At 44.6% G+C, this 16,943-nt stretch overlaps 1 protein-coding gene across 2 annotated transcripts; it reads right to left on the reverse strand.

The window, feature by feature from the left end:
* Positions 1-2,330: 2,330 nt before the first annotated feature.
* On the reverse strand, positions 2,331-16,917 carry creb3l4 (cAMP responsive element binding protein 3-like 4). 2 transcript variants are annotated; one of them, XM_049584888.1, is made up of 10 exons: positions 16,726-16,917; positions 13,276-13,419; positions 12,935-13,187; positions 11,842-11,966; positions 11,670-11,759; positions 10,245-10,351; positions 9,234-9,302; positions 8,368-8,452; positions 7,908-8,001; positions 2,331-7,810 (listed from the first exon to the last, which is right to left on the reverse strand). In XM_049584888.1, exons 2-10 carry the CDS (start codon positions 13,414-13,416, stop codon positions 7,485-7,487), a joined length of 1,290 nt encoding a protein of 429 aa, XP_049440845.1. In that variant the 5' UTR covers positions 13,417-13,419; positions 16,726-16,917; the 3' UTR covers positions 2,331-7,484. The 2 variants fall into 2 exon arrangements, with proteins under 2 accessions (XP_049440845.1, XP_049440844.1); XM_049584887.1 differs by having other exon boundaries at positions 12,935-13,190.
* Between the last annotated feature and the right edge of the window lie 26 nt (positions 16,918-16,943).

Here is a 16,943-nt window from a genome sequence, read left to right on the forward strand (position 1 = left end):
GCAGGACTGATTTCAATCTGTCTGTGTGGAGAGAAAAATGTAAGTGGGGAGGAGATTTTAGTGCCAGAAAGTCCAACATGATGAGGCCTGTGAGTTCATGTCTGTGCGCTGGTTCAACAACATCAAGTTTTCTAATAGTTTCTATATTTCTTCCTGAAATCCAGAGACAAAACGTTCACTTTCAGACAGAGAGCAGTTTAATTATTTAAATATGAGTCATCAGCAGATGAAACTCCTCGGTTCAGATCAGTCTCACGTCAGAAGATAATTCAGACAGAAAGGGATCATTCAAGATCTCAGTTCCGGGTTGAATAACCACAAAATAATCCAGGCTCTATCTGTAATGCATGGCCCCTCTAATGGATCTATGTGGCACAATGTGACAAAGATGCTGTACAGGAGCTTTAAAGATGGTCGCCATGTAGCACCAAAATAGGTTCTCCTATGATCATGAGCCAAACAGCTGCTAATCGTGCTCCAAGAACACAAAACAATACTGAAATTCAAATTCAGTAGTTAAGGTCAGAATTATATTAAATAAAAAGGAGAAGAAGAGCGGCAGGAAAATATTTGGCCAAACCAAACCCAAACGTCAATGGCATCTTAGTATATAATGAGGAAAACTCTGCCTGTGTGTGTCTGCTCCACGTTTTTCTCCTCACTGACTTGGTCAATCCATGTGAAATTTGGCACAGTGGTAGAGGGTCATGGGAGGATGCCAATGAAGCAATATTACATCAATTGGCCAAAGGGGGGCGCTACAGCAACCCATTGAAATGTCAAACTTTGAATGGGCATATCTCATGCCCCGTATGTGGTAGAGACATGAAACTTTGCACAGAGATGCCTCTCCTCATGAGGAACACATTTGCCTCAAGAACCCATAACTTCCGCTTATATAGATTTTCCGCCATTTTGAATTTTTTGAAAAACACTTCAAATGGATCTCTTCCTAGGAAGTTTGAGCGATCTGCATGAAACTGGGTGAACATAATCTAGGGAGCAATATCTAAAGTTCCCTCTTGGCAAAAGTTGGAAAACTTCCTAAAACTGAGCTTCTATAAGGCAATGAATATTGCGGAGGGCGTGGCTCATCACATAAAGGTGTAGAACATCTCAAGGGTTTCACCCATCACCACGCAACTTTGTAGGCATATGACCACACATAATCTGAGGGGACCCCTCCATTATTGAGCCCATCAAACAAAATGGGGGCGCTAGAGAGCTCATTTCTTATCTAGGCCTAACCGCCATATGGATTTTTACTAAACTTGGTAGATATGTAGAACAGGACGCCTCAAGGTGACTGGAGAAATTTAACTCTAATTGGCAACTGGGTGGCGCTATAACAACAGAAAAATGCTTCAAAATGGCTAAAATGCGACCGATCGCTGTGGCTCCCCCTGTGGACCAATGTTGGTGTTGTTTCTAATGTTTGGTATGACTAAGTCATGGTATGGTATGCTGTACATAATCACGGAAACTGTCAGTGTGTCATTCTGTCAGTCAGTCATTCTGTCTGTCCCACGTTTTTCTACTCACTGACGTGGTCAATCTATGTGAAACCGCACATAGGCATTGAGGATGGGCATAGGTAGAAGGTGACAAAGCTACCAATGGCTATGGACTAGTATATAGTAAACATGAACAGAATGACAGTATTTGAGTATGATTACATAGAAAAATAAACAAGGGTACAAACATACAGAGAAAAAGAAAGTATAATCAGTCGGAGGATTCAGGAACAAAGTGTGCATCATTTTCCAGATGCTTAAAAGTGGTTCGCACTGTCGCCTCACAGCAAGAGGGTTCTTGGTTTGAATCCACCGGCCGTGACATAGCACTTGTCATGGCAGTTACATACGCTGCTGGACAATCTCAGTTTGAAACACTGCCGGTAACGACGTAATATAAAGAGCTGGTAAGTCCCTATAGAGTGTGTGGGGAGGTGGAAGGGTCCAACAAACTCCGAACTTTCACCCATGAGCCTCGTGTTCACTTCCAGTATGAATGTAGAACCAAACCATGATGTTTTTTTGGAAACCTCACCACGTGCTTGTTGCACAGCGTAAACTAACACGCCATCCAGTAACGTCAACAAGAAACACAGGAAGATACCTAGCATGTAATATGTAGACGTGAACGGCACTGAAAAAGCAGCAGTATGTGACAAGTTGGGACAAGAACCGGTTGCGGCGTCCTGAAGCTAAAAAATCATAATGGTTGAGCAAACATCAAGTGAACTGGTAAACAATGTTGCAGAGCTGCACGTCTCATGAGTGAATAGTAATTAAGAAAAAAAAAAAAAAAAATCAGACTCCACTGATTGTTTCCCTTTTATTAATAAAGAAATAACAACAAATAAAGTGTGTTAGCAGATGAATGACAAACATAAGAAAGCTGTGAGACAGAGAGGTGTCACTCCACTGCAGTGGTATCAATAAGATAATACAGTTATGGTTTTATCTGGTCTTATCTTGGGTCCAGGCTGTTTCTAAAGCAGCCCCTAAATAAATTAATCTAACCCACTTATTTCCCAAAAGAAGCAACCAATAATTAATCTGTTAAAAAAAACAGTTATAATTAGACTGAAACATCCCTCATACAAAGAAAACTGTTGTTCAATATATCCAACATTATTTACAAAATGCCAAAACTGCTCTGAGTGTTTTAGGAGCTACACTCACACCCCTCTTCCACCAGCTCTGTTTCTTTAACCGCTGCTGTTCGGGATTCTTGGGACCTTGTTGCTACCTTGACGACCAGCCTATGCCTCAGGGTGAGCCGAGGAATCAAGGACGCATCATTAATGGAGGGCGCTGCACAACAGAACAAAGGAAGGAAACAGTTGTAGCAAGATGGCGTATCACATCGATTACCTGCGAGCTGTTATCAGCTGCAGGTAGTCTGGGGCCGTTAGTGGCCGTTTTGGTAAGGAAACGGAACCAGGGCGAGTGAGACAGGATCCGGAATTCAATGGATGTGCCTTTCCGTAAAAATAAAAGCACCAAGCTAATAAAAATGCGGTGAAACTTTTAATTTAAAGAATATAATTTACAATAAAAGCCCCAAGCCATTAAGTTAATCGATTTTCTTACACCCCTCATCACCCCAAATCGATGGTGCGCCAGAATTTAAAGTTTTACTATGGTGAACACTTTTAGTTTGGTGAATTTGGTGAATACCGCATCCGCTCCCCAGACCGGAACCAGAATCCAGAGAAAATTCAGAGTGAATAGACACCAGGCTCTTCGCTTGAAGAGCCTGGTGACGCGAGGCTAGCTGCAGGTGTTTGTTCATATCCAAAAATAAGCACGGACCAACTGTTAGAAGACGTAGAGGACGGTTACGTGCACGATTCTGTCATCTCTTTCCAACCTGTAAATATGACACGCCCGCTGGTGTCATCACGGTCAACCCGGTCTCACACTGAAGTCATCGAATACAGACACTTGGTCAGTGACTTCTGGCATCAGATAAAAATAAGCTGACCTTTCACATCGGCATGACACGAAGCTGGTCGCTGTTATCAGGGGGAAATGCAGCAGGACAGCAACGTAAGTTAGGCAGGTGAAAGTCTGCGTAGGGTGGATGGATCCAATAACCACCGACTTTCCCCTGGGATGCCGGTGTTCACTTCCCAAAGGACTGCAAGTTGCCCTTATATAAATAAATGTGTGATATGCATTATAAACCACTACAAATGTAACAGGCTGAGGTTGACACGGCGTCCCAGAACATCAACAACTAACACACCCAGAGTACCTTGGACGTCATATCTCAAGGCAGAAAGTCGGTGAGCAATCGTCGATATGTGACGAGGTCGGAGTGAGACTGTTTCACGGTTCACACTTCAGGTCAAGGAAAATCTACTATTTTTTGGTTCTACCTGAGAACGAACATTTTGGCTCTAAATATTTTATTTCTGGCTGAAATGCTCTGAACGGTTCAAAATTAGACGTGGAAACTGGAACAGAAACCATCTGTGTTGGTGGATAAGGGGCATCAGGACCCTGGAACAAGGCACGTAACACCTAACTGAATAAACTGCTGTATATTAATGTGAAAACAAGCTCAGCCAACCTCCTCTGGATAAAATAAAGCTACGTTACAGTCAGTACGTTTACATGCACAGCTTAATCGAGCTATGCTCAAAGTTTGATTTTGGCGTCTAATCGGACGTCTGTCCTTGTCCTAGTTTACATGCAACTGAGAAAAACGAATTACTGACAGGAACGTGTCCTCCTCCTCAACACTAGGTGGCGATATGCGTAATTTCAGCGGGTTAATATGGCCCCCTTTCCGGTTGACCTATTACGTCACTTAATAATAAACAACTGGAGTCAGGCGGCAGACCGGCATTTTCAAACAACAGCAAGATGGATAATCGTACAGCTTTGTTCATCTCATACGTAATGTACGTGTTACTGATTGTGCAGATAAGGTGCACGCTATCCCTCGTGGTCATGGTGATTTCGAGAGGCAGACCAGAACGCTGTATGCTGTTGGAGAGTATTATGGCACATAATTATGAGGCCTAGGTGTACGGTTAAGGGTGGAGTTAGGAAGCAGGGAGAGGCTGATTTTCCACTTGGGGTATTGGGTAACTCCCCTTCCTAGGAGCTCACACACCTGAAAAGGTGGCGGTTGATTGGAGTCGAGGCCGGCTGCTGGAGACGCCGACAGACGGCCACGCCACATTTCTGCAGAAGATTCCGACAGACATTCAGAAATCCAGAGACAAAATACACCGATCCGGGAACGCCACTACACACCTCACCTGATCTGGGGTCGCGTTCATGAACTAAAATCACAACAACGCTGCTTGTGCTGGCCCAGCCTGGCCGTCGACCAGAGGGGACGCCCGAAGCGTCAGGTCGGGGTGGCCGCCTACAGTAACGGTCGGGTTTGACGAAGGGTGAGTAACCTATTTACCCCCTAGACAGCTCAAAGATCTACACACATTAGGTAAGTGAGGCATACGTTCAAGTCCAACTGCACACTGCAGGGAAGTAACGACGCTTAGTTAAAGGTTACAGTTACCAGCGTTAGGAGTGTCAGGTAACGAGTCAGGCATGACGTTAGGTGTCTTGTAACAGAGGGCTACAACAATAGCATGTCGCGGGGGGTGTGGAGCATGCGCACATGCATTGTCTAGTTGCCGGAGAAAATCAAATTCCAATCGCATTATCTGGGTGTCTTAATTGGAGTTGGAGAACTCCGATATTAGTCGGAGTAACGCGTTTAAATGCACTTCAGTTGTCCAGTTATAGTCGGATTAAGGCAATACTTCGTTTTTTCAAGTGTCATGTAAACGTACTGAGTGACATTACTTTATTCACCCTTAATTTCATAGTCACCGATTAAACAAGATCAGTATGTGCAGTATACGGTATTGAGTTCACACCACTGTGGATCTTAAAAGGCCACAAAGGCTGAGGAACAGAAGGAAGTTTGGGGTTATGGCACAAACCTGGATTCAATGTTACACCAGAGTCAACAGGCCCTTAAAAACATCCAGAATCTGTCTGAAAAAAAATCCCTTTAAAATCGAAAAATAAGTTATTATCATGGATATAATTCAAACCTGCCACCAGCCCTGTTATATCAACATTCATCTGTGCGAACGACTTGTGAGCGGACCAACAGGAACAGCTCAAATCAAACACAGACAGTGTTTAGGATTTCATGAGCGATCAAGGCTGAAACTAATAATGAATTTCATTACTGATTATCTTTCTATTTCATCAATTAAAGGTCCAGTGTGGAGGATTTAGTGGCATCTAGTGGTGAGGTTGCAGAGCTGAAACTTCTTGGGTGTGCCAAGCGTGTCGGAGAATTACGGTTGCTGACGTGAAAACCCGAATGGCCCCAGCTGGAGCCAGTGTTTGATGTGTCTGTTATGGGCTACTGTAGAAACATGGCAGACTGTGGACGAGGACCTGCTCTGTAAACGTCTCATTCTAAGGTAATAAAAACGCAGTAATTCTTATTTTTGATTATACACTGAAGAAAATATTGGACACACTGGATCTTTACGTTTCAAAGTACCACTGGCATTTCATTACTTGGATGACTTGACACTGGATCCATCTCAGGTGAGCTGTGAGCTGAACAGGATCCATCACAACCGTCCAAAAACAAACTGTTCTCACATGTGAATCCACAGATCCTGCGTGTGTCGTACCCCGATGATAAGATGCCATCTCCTCTTTTTAACCTCCTTGCTGGTGACTCAAAGACGCCTCCTGCTCTGAACAGCGCCATCTGGAGTCCATGCAGAGGTAGAGTCCAGTCTGGATTCCACTTAAAGGCAGAAACTCTGTGACTGTCGTCCGTAACGTAACGTGACTGTTAAGACAAAAGCTGTGAGATGGTTTGGTTAGCTGGAAAAAAAATTTGTGCTGCTTCTCCACTTTTCACTTTTGTTACTCGAGTCTGTGTCTCTCGAATCTCTGGGATGAAGGTGCTGAGTGCAAAGTTAGCAGGACACATAGTCAGAGCGGCCGCAAGAATAAAAGCCAGGCTGATGTTCAGCTTGAAAATGTTTAAAGGTTCAGTTTAACATTTTAGGAAATACGCCTCTTTCCTCTCCTTCCAAGAGTTACATGAGAGGATCTTTGCTACTCACGTGACTGTATGGTAAGCAAAGTAAATATGAAGCTACAGCCAGCAGACAGTTAGCGTAGCTTAGCGCAAAGAATGGAAACAGGGGGAAACTGTTAGCCGGCTCAAAACCCGCTGTTAATCCACAACTTGGCAATGTCATACTTTAGGTTTTTAACATATGAACCACTGAGCTTTATAACGAGCTCATACTACACGGTATTGACCAAATTCGCAGTGTCGTACAGTGTTGGCTCAGATCGTGAATGCTAATGAATGTTATACGCGATAATTTGTGGTGTGTCATAGCAGCAGCAATGGACGCCGTCTCTGGGATGCATCACAACGTCCCAGCACAAAGTCTGGCAGGTTTGATTTTCTTTGCATGCAGCACTTCAAATGTAGCTCCTCCCACCTGGTGGCTCTTTCACTACAATAACATTTTGTCTGGGACATGAACAGCCACAGTGAGTGAAATAATACTAAAAATAGGACAAGAATAATCCAATGTCATCATGCACATCCTGAAAGACGACCAGGTATAATTGGTCGTGCACCAATGTGTAGTGTGTCATGTTTGTCAGCAAAGTCACGGTCAAGATTTTATGACTCCACAATTGCCTAATGTGACGTAGTGACTGTCGTGTAGTCTGAACCGGTGTTAGCGGTGTTTGTAGGTGGGTTTTGTTATCTTTGGACAGAGCCAGGCTAGCTGTTTCCCCGTTTACAGTCTTTGTGCTAAGCTAAGCTAAGCTAAGCTAAGCTAAACACTAGCTTCATATTTATCGCACAGAGGGTTTTGAATTTCTTATCTAACTCTCAATGAAAAAGCAAGTAAGTATATTTCCCAAAATATCAAACCAATCCTTTAAGTCTGTCTACATCTCGTCAGCGTGTGCAGGTTTGGCAGGATCATGGCGTCCTTTCCCCGCCGTCGACCTCAGACCAAGCGCCAGCGGCTCAGTCTGCCCGGCAACAAGAGCTGAGCTGTTCCCCGATTGGCTCGTCTGCTGAGCCGTCCCATCGATGCCTGGATTTTCAGGGTTTTCTATTGGTTCTTGGAGGATGGGGGCGCCATCGGGAGGTCCTGATTGGCTGAGTTCAGAGGGCAGTGACGCGGAGTCAGACTCGTCAGATGGAGCGTCTGCATCCTCTGCTGTCGGCTGGGAGGAGGCGGGGTCTGTGAGGATGTTCCTGGAAATAACTGGAGAGATCAAAGAACAGATTATTTTGACTAATCTGCTGCCACAAATACACTTCCTGTTGATTATCAACAGGAAGTGACGTGGAGAGCGACTGACCTCCTGTGGGTCTGTAGTCGTCATCAGCAGACGAGCTGCGGCTGAACGGACTGAAACTTGGCATGATGATGAGACCCAGAGAGACCAGGATGATCTGAGGACACAAACACACAGTTAATGAACACTGACGCACACGGCGGTCGTGTATTCAGAGTCAGGTGGCTCCAATTTTATAAGAAATAAGAATATATAATAAACAGTTTAATTCTTAAAAGCTCTAGCAGCAATAGCCTCTATAACAGTATTGTATACTTATTGTATGACTATAAATCAACTATTAAAATTGTTCAATTTTTTCTTTGGTAGTTTTTGTTACATACAGACAGGCAATGGTGATGCTGTGTAATAATTCCTGATTTTACTACTCTATCCAAAAAATGAGAGCTGGAACCAGTGGTGATGTCACACGAGAGAACACACACACACACACACACACACACACACACACACACACACCTACCAGTAAGCAGGTGCTGGTCTGGGCTCCTTTACTGACCGTCTGTTTGATCAGAGACTGAAGTTGCTGCAGCTGCGCCAGCAGAGACCTGAACGCCACAAACACAAGCAACATGTGTTAACTTTTATTACCTCATTTCTGTTAACAGTAATCTGAGCTCAGACTTGTCAAAGCCAACTTGAAACTCATTTCAGGTTTTTCAGGTTTATTTTTTACATCTCAAATAATCACATAAATACCCCGAAACTCAAATGTGACACGAAGAGAAATGTAAAGGACACAGTGAGGAGGTTCATCAGGCTCCACTGAATGTGTAAATGTGTAAAGTTTAAAAAGCCAAAACAACGACAACAACCAGACTGTCGACAGCTGCAGAGACGTCAGGCTGTTAGACGGATTCTACTTCATTATCATCACTGTAGACTGAGAGGGCGAGGTTTAACATGATGTCTGAAGACAACAGAAAAAAGAAGAAGACAACAGTGTCCTCTGCCGCTGGAGCACTTGATTGATCAGACTGTCTGAGACACAGACTCAGAGTTGGATCCATTTCCTGTTTCCCCGGACCGGTCTGATGTTTGAACTTTCACCTGTTCGAATTTATTTCAAAAGGCCAAACCAGTGTTTGTCATCATGTTCCACTGTCAACAGGCTGCTGAGTCAAGTGCGACACCTGGTGGTGAAATTCGGTACACCACCCCAGTGTTTGACTTCATATCAAACCTGTTGGACAGTTTTCACAGAGGCACAATTTTTGGTCTGACTTTTGTCTTCACAGAGATTTCAGGGGGGCTTCTTAACCTGATCCTTCAATGAATTCTCTCATCGATCAGTAAACAATCAATAATCAATAATAAATGTGATCGTACATGTTTCGTTTCTCCAGCTGCTCCACCGTCCTCTGCAGCTCCTTGTTCTGTGCTGAGCAAGCTGCTGCCCTGTTAAAACACACACACACACACACAGATTATCTTAACTCGTATTGAACCGACTTGTTTTGTCTCACCAGCAGCAGAACATCTGCAGATATTTAATCTACTTTCAGTAAAGATTAAAACAATCTGAGAAGCTGATTAACAAATACATTTCTGATTATACAGCAGTTAGTTCCGGCCCTGCAATCTGATTGGTCGAGAGACAGTAAAACCGTGATGATATTGGAGTACAACATCACAGTTATTTCACTGTGTATGTATCACTCCGCCTCACAGCTGATTGCAATCAACAATCAAATCAAAACTGACGGTTAGTGTCAGTGAGGTCAGCAGTTGCGTTGTAGGCTAATTAATTCATCCACTGTCAAACAGCCAAAAATATGGATTTATTTCCAAAAATAAGTTTTGAATTGAACTACGAGTGGTCATCAGAGGAAGATGAGGGAGAGGAGAAGCTGAATCTGAGCACACATCCAGGTTTGTCAGTGTTTCATCAGCGGAGCTCAATGACTTGGAGAAAAGCAACATACTGTCAGATCAGAAGGCAGAGTCGGCTGTGCCTGTGAAGCCACAGTCCACCATGCAGTCACCAGAGACTTATTTCACCGGCTGCACAATTAATGGAAACGTGCAGATAAATGTGTATAAAGAGTAAGTGCCTGGCGCACCATGTCTGCGTTACATAGCAACGGTGACAGCGGAGTCCTGAGGGAACTATTTTTGTTGGCGGAAGACAAATAAAATGCTTAAATTATCTATTTTGTCCTCATTTTTCAACATTTCTTAATCAGCCTTGCTTATTTAACTGTTGAACTGTTGTATAAAAGCAATATCAGGCCGAATCACAGCCATGACGATATCACAGTACAACATCACGAGCTTGAGTGTGATATTGCTTAATTAATCCGCCGACCGTCTCAGCTCTGACGTGAGATTTCATCCTACCTGCTCTCCAGTCCATCGATGTACTCCTTCCTCCTCCGCCGGCTGTCCTGAGCCGACTGCTTGTTGCGGATTTTTCTCCGAACTCTCTTCAGGATTCTCTCCTCGGCCTGCAAATAAAGGTTCGTTCAAAATAAACACAAGGCTCCTTGGTTATCCCGTCATCACTGCAAGTTCCTGATTGAATAAAAAATATTTGTTTTCAAAAAAAAAACAGGCAGAACTGACCCTCCAACCCCCGGCTACATTCACTGTGGGGATAATGACATTACCTATATTTGGTCAAAGAAGATTTTATTTCCATTTGCAGTATCATATTTGGTGGTATGGACCTGTTCTGGGCCCACTCTGCCTTTCTTCGCACCTACCCAGACAGCCTCTTCCAAGTGCCTACATGGAAAGCCTAAAGGCCTTTGCACACTGAGTCCATTTCTTGCAGCGTTTTTTTAATCCATAATCTGAAAAAAGTCGTTACACAGAGAAACCTCACGCACTGATTCTGACGCATTTTATTGTTCCATTCATTGTGGTTCCTCCTTTGCCTCTCTCCACTGAAGTCACCTCTCTGACTGACATCACTCCCTCCCTGTCTTTCATTTGGCACCACAGCTGCATGAAGGGGCGGAGCTTTCCTCCTCCTCTTCATCATCATCATCCACCTGAATATTACTATCTGACCTGTTGAGCCGCTGTCTTGTCACAGCTGTGTCCCATCACTGCATTTTCTTCACTGATTCTTGGTCAATGTCTCTAAAGGCTCTGACGGATGCGAAAAACACAGAAAATTTAACCTTTTCTTAAAACTGAAATGACAGACGAAAATTTCAGACTCAGTGTGCAAACGTGACTGACACAATGTGAGGTTGTATTTATTTATAGATGTGCAACAATTTCAGATGAAAAAAACAGACTCAGTGTGTGCAGGGAGCCTATGGCAGAGAGAGCACCCCTCCCTGCCCTTCCATGCGAGAGAGCAGCAGCAAAGACCCCCGGGGAACAGAACAGAGCAGCATTAATGACAAACAGAAGTGACACTGATAAGTCAGACACAGCATGAAAAGGAGGAGCTGGGGTGAAGGCAGGTTGCAGAGGAAGCAGCAACAGTATGCAGGACAGAGCAGTTTGAATAGGGCGCCCTGAATGAGATTCAACAATTGGTTGCACATAAAGGAATTATGTGATCTATCAGCTGACTCCCTTCCATCAATCAGCTGATCCATCAGCTGCACAGTAGCTCTAACTAGAGTCACAGTCAGCGTCTCTTACAGTCTTATCAAAATCAAATCTGGCACAAAAATATTTTATGTGTGCTGAACAGATCAGTTGTTGCTGTCGTGTGTCTCATTCCGCAGTGAAATCCTCCTAAACGTCGACTTCTCAAGATTTAAACAGCCTCTGAGTTTCTCTCTGAGTGTTTTAGTGTCTGACCTTGGTGAGGGGAAGGTTGTTGGGCAGAGAAACTCCTTCCTGTGACAGCAGCTTCTGTTCCTCCTCGGTCAGCTGGAGCTCTGGGTACAGCTGCAACAGTAGAAGAAGAGTCAGTCAAACCTTGAGTCCTGACTGTCAACAGGAAGTGCTAAAAAAACCAAACAGGCCTCACCAGTTCACCGTCGGGGCTGGGAGGGCTGGCGGCGGTCAAACTGCCATCGAGGCGTGCTGCAGAGACCACGGGCAGCTCGTTCACGATGCACGAGTCCGAAAACAACACCTGAGAGCTCCACTCATCTGCACGGGACAGGAAGTGACATCACGGTTACTGCTAACACCATCAAGGTCAGGATCAAGATGTCCATGTTTGGAATGAACTAATAGGAGCAACAGTTAATCAGGTGAGTGACGTAAGTGTCTGAACATGTGAGTTAATTTTGTATTTCCTCACATTTGAAATGTTCCTAGAAAAATCTGACACTGAGTTACCGACAGCCGAGCAATACGTAATATCTTTCTGAGAGTTACTAAAAATTTCTTTCTTACAATTTTTTTTTTCCTTCCTTGAATATCAAATGGTTTCCAAAACTTGCATCAATTTTCATCTGCCTAGCAAAGGCAAAGGCCAAGCAAAGCACCCCAGACGTCTCTCTCCCCAGCAACGCTTCCCAGCTCCTCCTGGAGGACCCCGGGGTGTTCCCAGGCCAGATGAGATATATAATCCCTCCAGTGTGTTCTGGGTCTGCCCCGGGGCCTCCTACCAGTGAGCTGTGCCTAGAACACCTCTAACAGGAGGCGTCCAGGAGGATCCTGATCAGATGTTGAACCACCTTAACATGAAGGAGCAGCGGCTCTACTCCGAGCTCCCTCCAGATGTCTGACTCCTCCCCCTATCTCTAAGGCTGAGCCCAGACACCCTACAGAGGAAACTCATTTCGGCTGCTTGTATCTGCGATCTCGTTCTTTTGGTCACTACCCAGAGCTCATGTAAATACATTTGATAAACTCAAACATTTTACTAAATCAGATTTAGAGCTGATGTGGATCACAGATCAGATCTTTCAAAAACTTTTTTTTCTGCAATGTGAAAATACGACATGGCTCTATCTAGAGCCAGGGTTTGGTTTGTCCTTTCTGGGCTACTGTAGAAACAACATGGTGGACTCCCTGAAAGAAGACTCGTATGGAGGTATGAACAGCCCATTCTAGGGTAACCAAAACACAGTGATTCTTATTTTCAGGTGATTATAGACACCATCACACACCGAGCTCTATGGAGATGATGTTCTCTGGTCCAGGTTCAGTCTTGACTCCACCCAGGCTGCTGATGTCATACACCACCTGGTAGATGGTCGCCGGGGCTGGCTGAATGGTTGCCGTAGTGACGGGACTCTCGACCACGGGGTCCTCAGAGATGCCGCTGTCGCTCTCATATGAGGACTCTGCAGGAGGCCCGCTGGGAAACACCTCGTTCGGGTCGACGCCATGGAGGATGTCCTCTGATTCGCTGTCATTCAGCTTCTGAGGGAGAACAAACAGGACACGCTGCATCAGGTGACCTCACCTGCACCACCCATGACACACTCATGCTAGAGCTCAGACTCACACAGTCGGGGTCCACCGCCCAGTCCTGCAGGGGTTTCTCTGAGCCGCTGTAGACGAGGTCGGAGCAGGAGAAAGGAGCGTCGAGCTGCCAGCTGTCTGCTGCCACACCGCCCACAAACAGCTCACCGCTCTCTGCGTCCATGACCTGATGACACATCAAACAACCCAGTCTGACTCTGTCCTCCACAACAAACACTACGTAACACATTTACTCAAGTATATGACAGGTCAGTCGCATTTGGCAGGAAGTTCATCAAAACAAAGATGGAGGCACCAGAGAAAGAAATCAGAAATGCGCTGTCGATTAAATCAAACGTCTGGATCTAAGAGGCTTCTTCAGGTCAGGTCAGAACGCCAGTTCAGAGCTGAAGAGGCCTCTTGGAGGAGAGGTGAAACGTCCTCGAGAAACTCAAGTTCGTCTAGCTGCCTTCGATACAGCACTCAGAACGAATTCAGTGCCTTTTCAGGCCCTGATCACACAGAAAGTGTTCTGCAGGGTGAAAAACACGAGGCGCACCGCACTGCCCTCTTGTTTTAATTGAATACCACTGATAAAAAAAAAAATGCTTGCTACATTGTTGAGGCAGAGGGTACTGTGTGTAGCTGTGGTTGAGGATGAGAGGCTGTCAGCAGATAAACAGAGATCTGTGTGGGTACATGAGACCCTAAAAAAGAGGCTGGATCATGGGGAGTACCACCAGTTGGTCCAGGAGCTTCTCCTCCATCATGGACGTTTACAGGCAGATTTTAGGATGACTCAGGGGCAGTTTGACAACCTGCTGTCTATCATCAGGCCGTACAGCTCTGGGTATCCAGCAACCACTACCACCAGTTTCTCCTCCACTGTTTACCAACTGTAAACTAGTTGTTGTGACCACCACAGAAGGCCTGCCTCTCAAATCATCTGATTGGACAATGGGCAAAAAAGCGGAGATGACATGGGGTGCTTTTCTGCTCTGAGTTTAAGTTTTTTTTAACTTGAAGAGTTCACAGCGCTCCAGCAAAAACACCAGGTGCCAAGAGCGCAGAACCACGAGGTGCGTAGCAGCGCAAAAACCGCGAGCAAAAAGCTTCATTCATTTAAAAAAAAGGTTCGCTTTCTGTGTGATCAGAGCCTAAGACTTTTTAAGGCTTTGCTGTAAAGGGACCCTGGTTTGAGGTACTTCTACTTTACTCGAGTCTTTTCATGCAACTTTATCCTTATACTCTGCTCTGCAACGGTATGAGATTTTCACAGTTTGGTAACCTTCACAGAACATATCACTGTCTCACCATATTCAGATTATCATCAGTCAGAATGGGCCTTAAAGGAATTTAAACAGAAGGGTTATATTTGGTGGAACAAACATTTTAATACTTAACTGAAACCTGAATGTATTTTGTTAATAGAAGTTTGTGTAAAAAGTCTTTCCTTTAAAAATAACTAAAATATCATAGATAAGCAGATGTACACAGTCTGATAGCTGTCAACTTTTATATCCCTGTATACCTGAAGACTGGTTTATCCCTGCAGCCCTAACTCTCAGACAGAAATAAACTCTTTACTTTGCAAATTAAGATTTCTGCACACAAAACATATGAATCTGATGTTTTAACTAGTCAACTAAAGTTTTAAAGTCTCTGTAATGACTTCCAGATAGTTTTAATATCAGTTTAAAGATCTTTTAACTAATCGTTTTGCCTCAGACTATAAGGTTAATATGAAGATCTGTCTCTGGTAGATCTGTCAGGTCTCTGCTGCTCACTGTACCAAAAAATCACTGTGTGTTTTCATTGTTTTATTTCTCTCTGTTATTTAAAAGGTATTTTAAAGCTGTAACTGTTTCCTTATCTAAGTTTAACACACACACACACACACACACACACACACACACACACAGTAACAGCCAACACGTGAACAAATCAAACAGCAGAATAAAGAGTCTGTCTGGAGGAGGATATCCTGGTGGGTACACACCCACAGACACACACACACACCTAGCCTCTGGTCGTACCAGTCTGACTGAATAGAAACCTGATAAGCTGCTAAACGTGTTTCCAGTTTTCCCTCTCCACTTCCAAAACTTCCTCCCGGACTCTCACAACAACAAAAACAAGAATCACAAGTTCTTGTTTTTCGTCACTTCAGTGAAACGAGACCCCCGAAAACTCAGAGGCCAAACTCTGGGGTTAAAACATGACACTGACGGTCAGAATCCAACATCCTGCGGACTCTAGTTGCATTTCATCTCTCCAGCTGCTGAATGAAGCCAAAGAACCCTGTGGCACAAGTTTTCTCCTTAAAGGAAAACTTGACTTAACACAGTGATGTTTGTATTTCAGTCAGTCGTGATGTGTGACCTTGTATTTGTGAAGAAGACTGTGTTTCTCTTGCACGCCTCCACAGAAAAGGACAAACATAGTGATTTATCGGTTGATTGGGGACCAGGTGTAACAACAGGAAACTACAGACCCTTTCACTGTTAGTATGATATTTTTTGGTGGGCGGGGCTTAGCTGGAAGCAGAACAATTCTCCACAGACATTAGCTAGCACGTTCTGTTGTCTTGTTTTAGACAGTGGAGGAAGATGATGTGAGTGGGAGCGCACTCTGACACAGACACAGTTAATAAATTGGGAGCGCTGTGATTGCATTAGAGTCAATGAAGCACAGCAGTGTTGTTGCAAGACCCCGGTCTGATCCGGCCCGATGCTTCGTTATGATTGGGTGTTCAGCATCCAGGGCCGAGACTTGGCGAAGAGTCAACTGGCTATCGCGGTGCGAATCGGTCGCTGAAATTCAGATTTTTAAACTGTTGTGAATAAGCGTATGAAGTGAATGGATGGGTCCAACAAACACTGACTTTCACCTGGTTGTACCGACGCAGTGCTTTTATTTTGAAGGAGACTGTATGCAAACTGTACATTTCCTGTGAAAACAGAAGTGTATTTTGAAAACAGACAATGCATGTAACAGGCTGAAGTTGACACAGCGTCCCAGAGCGTCAACAACCAACACACCCAGGGTACCTTGGACGTCATATGTGGACGTGGTCCATAACAGTGAGAATGTGTTAACGTTAGACCAAAAATGATCAAGCAGCACCGAAAATGATTCCAGATATCACAGATTCAGACCAGACAGGGTTTTGTCCAGACACATATTTACTCAACAACGTTCAAATATCAAAAGGTAAGTTTTAAAAATATAATTAATTTAAGGTGGAGGGAGGGTCATGTGTTTTCTGGGAGTCACTCAGGGAGGCTCAAGGAACAATATCTGTATCTTTGGGAGGGTCAAAATAAAAATAAAGCCCCCCCCCTCTCCCTCCCTCCTGTGATAAATACAGAACAGTCCCTAACTGATGTGAGTCCTGCGGTTATTAACGAGCTGTATATCATCAGCTCTCAGGCCTGATCCTGGATCAGCCGGATCAACAGGAGCAAACTGCACATGAACTGTGAACACTCACTGTGAGCTAACACACTCTTCTTCTTCTTCCTCAGTGGTGGTTCATCAGAGCTGCCTCTCCGCAGCTGCAGGAGGACCGACAGCACAAACACCTCAACACGCGTCTTTCTCCTCTTCACGGTGGATCTGGGGACCAGCTGGCAGCTCCGCGTCCAGGTCCGGACTCCAGTCCGCTTCCTCCTCCGCCTCCTCCTTCTTCTTCGGTGGATTTACTGTCGG

This window comes from Epinephelus fuscoguttatus, linkage group LG8, assembly GCF_011397635.1.
Source record: "Epinephelus fuscoguttatus linkage group LG8, E.fuscoguttatus.final_Chr_v1".
NCBI classification, from domain to species: Eukaryota; Metazoa; Chordata; class Actinopteri; order Perciformes; family Serranidae; genus Epinephelus; species Epinephelus fuscoguttatus.